Below are 3,971 nucleotides of genomic sequence, written 5' to 3' on the forward strand. Positions count from 1 at the left end.
TCCTCTAATTCACATCGCTTCCACTTTTTTTCCACGAGAAAGAAAAAGATCGAATCGACGTTAAACGAATCCCGATCGATCAGTTGGAGGCAAGCTGCCCAGGTGATCGATCGATCGATCGAGCCCAGTGTCGTGACAATTAGAATCGATAATTAAGTTGACGTCAGGTGGAATGGGCGTCGTGGCTCGACAAATCGATCGAACGATCGAGAGGCCCGCCCGGAGGCCTGGCGAACGCGGATCGAAGTTTTGTAATCGATCGAGAGATCACTAGGAAGAGAATGTCACGGTCGTCGAGGAACGTTTACTGACCTAAGTCGAGAGCGTCTGGCTTCGATTCGTCACGAGGGACCGACTTGATTGTCTAACCTTTAATCGAACATCCGCGTGTCATTAATTTTTCTCCATTTTTTCAATTATCTTTTTAGAAAATTATTTATTTATTTATTCATTCAGCAGTGAACAGGTGAACTAGTTTAAAATTGCGGAAAGGAAAAGAGAGGGTTTTCAAAAGATACATGTACAATTTATAAATTATACAATTATATTCAAAATTGTATTAATATGAAATTTTTAAATCGTATTGTAATTACAGTACAGTGTGTACTTTGTTTTCTGCAAAATTTTGTCAATGCACGTTCATCATTTTTGAATAGCTTGTCCAAGAGTATTTATAATTTTCTTGAAACGTATTTTTTTTTTTTAGCCACTTGTAATTGTACGACATGAAATTGTTTTCTTGAAAATGCTTCCACTTTTCGTGACGTGATTTTTTCTTGCAAAAATTGTAATCACTTTTGGAAAGTGGATTGGTATTTGAAGTATATTTGAAAAATTTATTCCTGAAAAATATAGAATTAGAAATTCTGTTCTGTTACTTATAGAATATTGTTGTATTCGTTCGTTGTAAATATCGTAAATATTACGTTTTGGAAAGTTCCTACACACACCGTAAATGGCAATCTTTTCATTCGCACTTTTCCATTTCCTCATCCACTTGGTAGAAATAAAATCTACACCAACTAAATTCCCCTCTTTGCTCTACTTTCTAAAAATAATTATCGCTTATTTAACACCGTTTATTACAGATTCATGCTGTAACAGATTTGAAAATTCTTACATACTGTTACATTTCTATATTCTGAATAAATAAAATGTACGTCGAGTAATTCCTTCTCCCTCATCCAAAACGAAAAGAAAAAAAAATGATTGACGTCGCCTCTTCGCCGGTGGTCGCTATTATATCGAAGCCGATGAACGCGTAAAAACACGTCGCTGCACCGGTGAACACCTGAAATAAACAATCTGTAGGAAAAGGATCTTAGCAAAAAGGCGGAGCGGTCGAGGATATATAAAACTACGGTTAAAGAAGAGGGTGTGTATCGTACTATGTTTCGGCTGTGACTGACTGCAGGCATAGTTTTCGCCGGCGATGGGTATTTTCCCATTTTTATGACCCGCCGTCTGGTCTATGTCCCAAGTGCCTTCACGCAGTCCCGTATCGCACTCAACGCTTAAACAAACTCTCGATTTACAATACCGAGAGATCGGCTCTCAGTACGACACAATCATCTGTCGTTGAACGAATGATCGTCGTTGTTGCGTCTAATTTTATGCCGTTGAACTGAGAAATCATCGGCGCGATCCTTTTCTGAACGAAACTGAGAAATTATGCCCAGAATCTTTCTGAGGGCATTTCGTATTCCAAGCCTCAAAAATGACTGGTATCGTATGTGCAATTTTTTCCGTCGGAATTCCACGATCCAGACTTCGGAAATGAATTCTAGAATTGCCGGAATTTTTTCAGGCAAGGGAATTATCTCAGAGAAGCTTCTGAAGGAATTCCAACGTCCATAATTCGGAAATTAACAGTAGAAATTCACACTTTCACATTAAACTAGTCCATACATTGCAATGCTTCCATTACATTACGTTTAATATTCGTTTAGCAAATTACTATAGTGATTAAAATTAGTTTGGATTATCGAGAGGCGTGGAGGCTTCTCGAGAACCATGACCCAGAAGAGTATCCCCGAATAATGACCCTGTCCTTCACCATGAGACTTGGTTTCAGACGAGATTATGGACATAAAGTTCCTCTGTCTGAACGGAACCGTCTTCGATCAGGAAACCAGGGTCTGTGAAAGGGTGGACGAGGTTGATTGCAGTAAAAGCGAGCGATTCTACAACCTGAACCTGGAACTCTATGGCAACAACGCGGTCACTCTAAGGTATGTTAATGAACAACTTTATTACACTCACCTGTTTCTCAATAGAGAGCAATTTCTCGTAAATTTCAATTGAAATTCCTCTACTGAAATTTATGTTTTTCTTTAGATTAACCCCTATGTCAATAACCGCAATTGTCGTCTACTTTATCGTCCAATTTTAGTAGTTTTTTGATAACAAAATTCTAAACTCGAGGCAAACACGGATAGGAAATGCGCGAAATAACAACGACCTGGCCGGATATTTCAATCTTTTACCTGGAAGATCAAATATTTTAAGCGAGAATTGTGCAAAAGGGTAGCCGAGTACCCGATTGTTGACATAAGGGTTAAAAAAGATTGGATTATTTTAACTTGATTTTTAGATGAAAAATTTATTTTTATTTATTTATTATTCATTGATAGTAATTGAAGACTGAATATGAAACAGGCTGTGCGTGCCTATAGAGCAGTTTATTTTTCATTGATTAATAGAATTATAAAATATTGCGAGATTATACCTGTATAAAGTAAAAAGTAAGTTTCGATATATTTTGGTAACTGAAAAATTGTTTCCTTGTGATTTTTAGTTTTAGCACGTGCAGCCCTGTTTTAACCCCGTCTACAATTAATTCTGTTCTATGTTTTGCATTTTAAAAGTAAATATTGAATTATTTATTTTATCGGTAAATCACAGTTAATATTGTCACATACACCGTGGTTGGAAAACTGCACGGCGTATTTGTGTCGTTATTAATTATTCTGAATTATTCAACTTTTAAATCGCACACGTGAAATTAATAATTTTACGTTAATTAAGCGAAACATCGATTATTCGAATAAAACAAAAAATACTTGAAAAACACTCCGTGCACAAAGAGTACCAGAAGAAATTTGCTAAGTAATCAACATGTTAATTACACAAATTTCACCAAATTCCTTAATTAAATACTCGGAAAACAGCTGAACTCTTTCCTTGAAAAGAAAATAAATAAATAAATAAACTGGTCTATGTAATCCGATCCATTATTCATTTTTTCCAATCAAATTCAACTTGTGCCCACTTTCTCCACAAATTGCCTACACCCGTTTCCCCTTATAAACGAATATTAAAGCTTCCATGATAAAACCTGCCTGCTATCAGCTGTGCTCCATCGAAACGAGTCCAGCGTGCAACATTTTAGCGACAGGACACCGCTAAACAGGAATTGATCCAGTGAAAATAATTATTGTCACGATTCGGTTCACCTGTCCACGCGTGTGCCTGGACGTTCACCTATTCGCCAGGTTTCGTAAGGACCAAAGGTGCATTAGTCCGCATACCTGCCGGTTTTACTTTCGTGGCTCGCGTGATACAGGATCGAGAGAGGCGTGGTTGATTGCGTGTGTCGCGAATTTTTGACCGATCACCGGGTAACAGAGATCTGTTACCGGTTTTTGCGTCCTGTGTTACATCTCTTCAGATACCATTTTCCGGGGAAATATAGGGAAGAGTGGACAAAATCATACATACCTCCCAATTTGTCGCTGATTTGTTCACAAGCTAATACTGGATATTGTAGCTTGACATTTAAGGGGTTATTTCTATTCGAAAGCTCAAAGAGGTGACAATTTCAAGACTCTTTTTCACGACTTTATTGGTCCATCAATTTTTCTCTATTTTTTAACCACATTTACAAGCTAAAGAAGAAAAGAAATTGTCTCAAAAGTAAAGAATTAATTTTTATCAATTACCTACACAATTTTCCAAATAATATTTAAACT

General features: G+C 36.9%; 1 protein-coding gene across 1 annotated transcript in view; it reads left to right on the forward strand.

Moving 5' to 3' along the window:
• LOC108574689 (muscle M-line assembly protein unc-89-like) overlaps nt 1-3,971 on the forward strand; it is a 49,952-nt gene that overhangs the window by 39,910 nt on the left and 6,071 nt on the right. Inside the window, exon 5 of the mRNA XM_017937351.1 lies at nt 2,063-2,231. Coding sequence (XP_017792840.1) covers nt 2,063-2,231 — 169 coding nt within the window. The remainder of the gene's footprint in view (nt 1-2,062; nt 2,232-3,971) is intronic.

Source organism: Habropoda laboriosa, unplaced genomic scaffold (genome assembly GCF_001263275.1).
Source record: "Habropoda laboriosa isolate 0110345459 unplaced genomic scaffold, ASM126327v1 scaffold12, whole genome shotgun sequence".
NCBI classification, from domain to species: Eukaryota; Metazoa; Arthropoda; class Insecta; order Hymenoptera; family Apidae; genus Habropoda; species Habropoda laboriosa.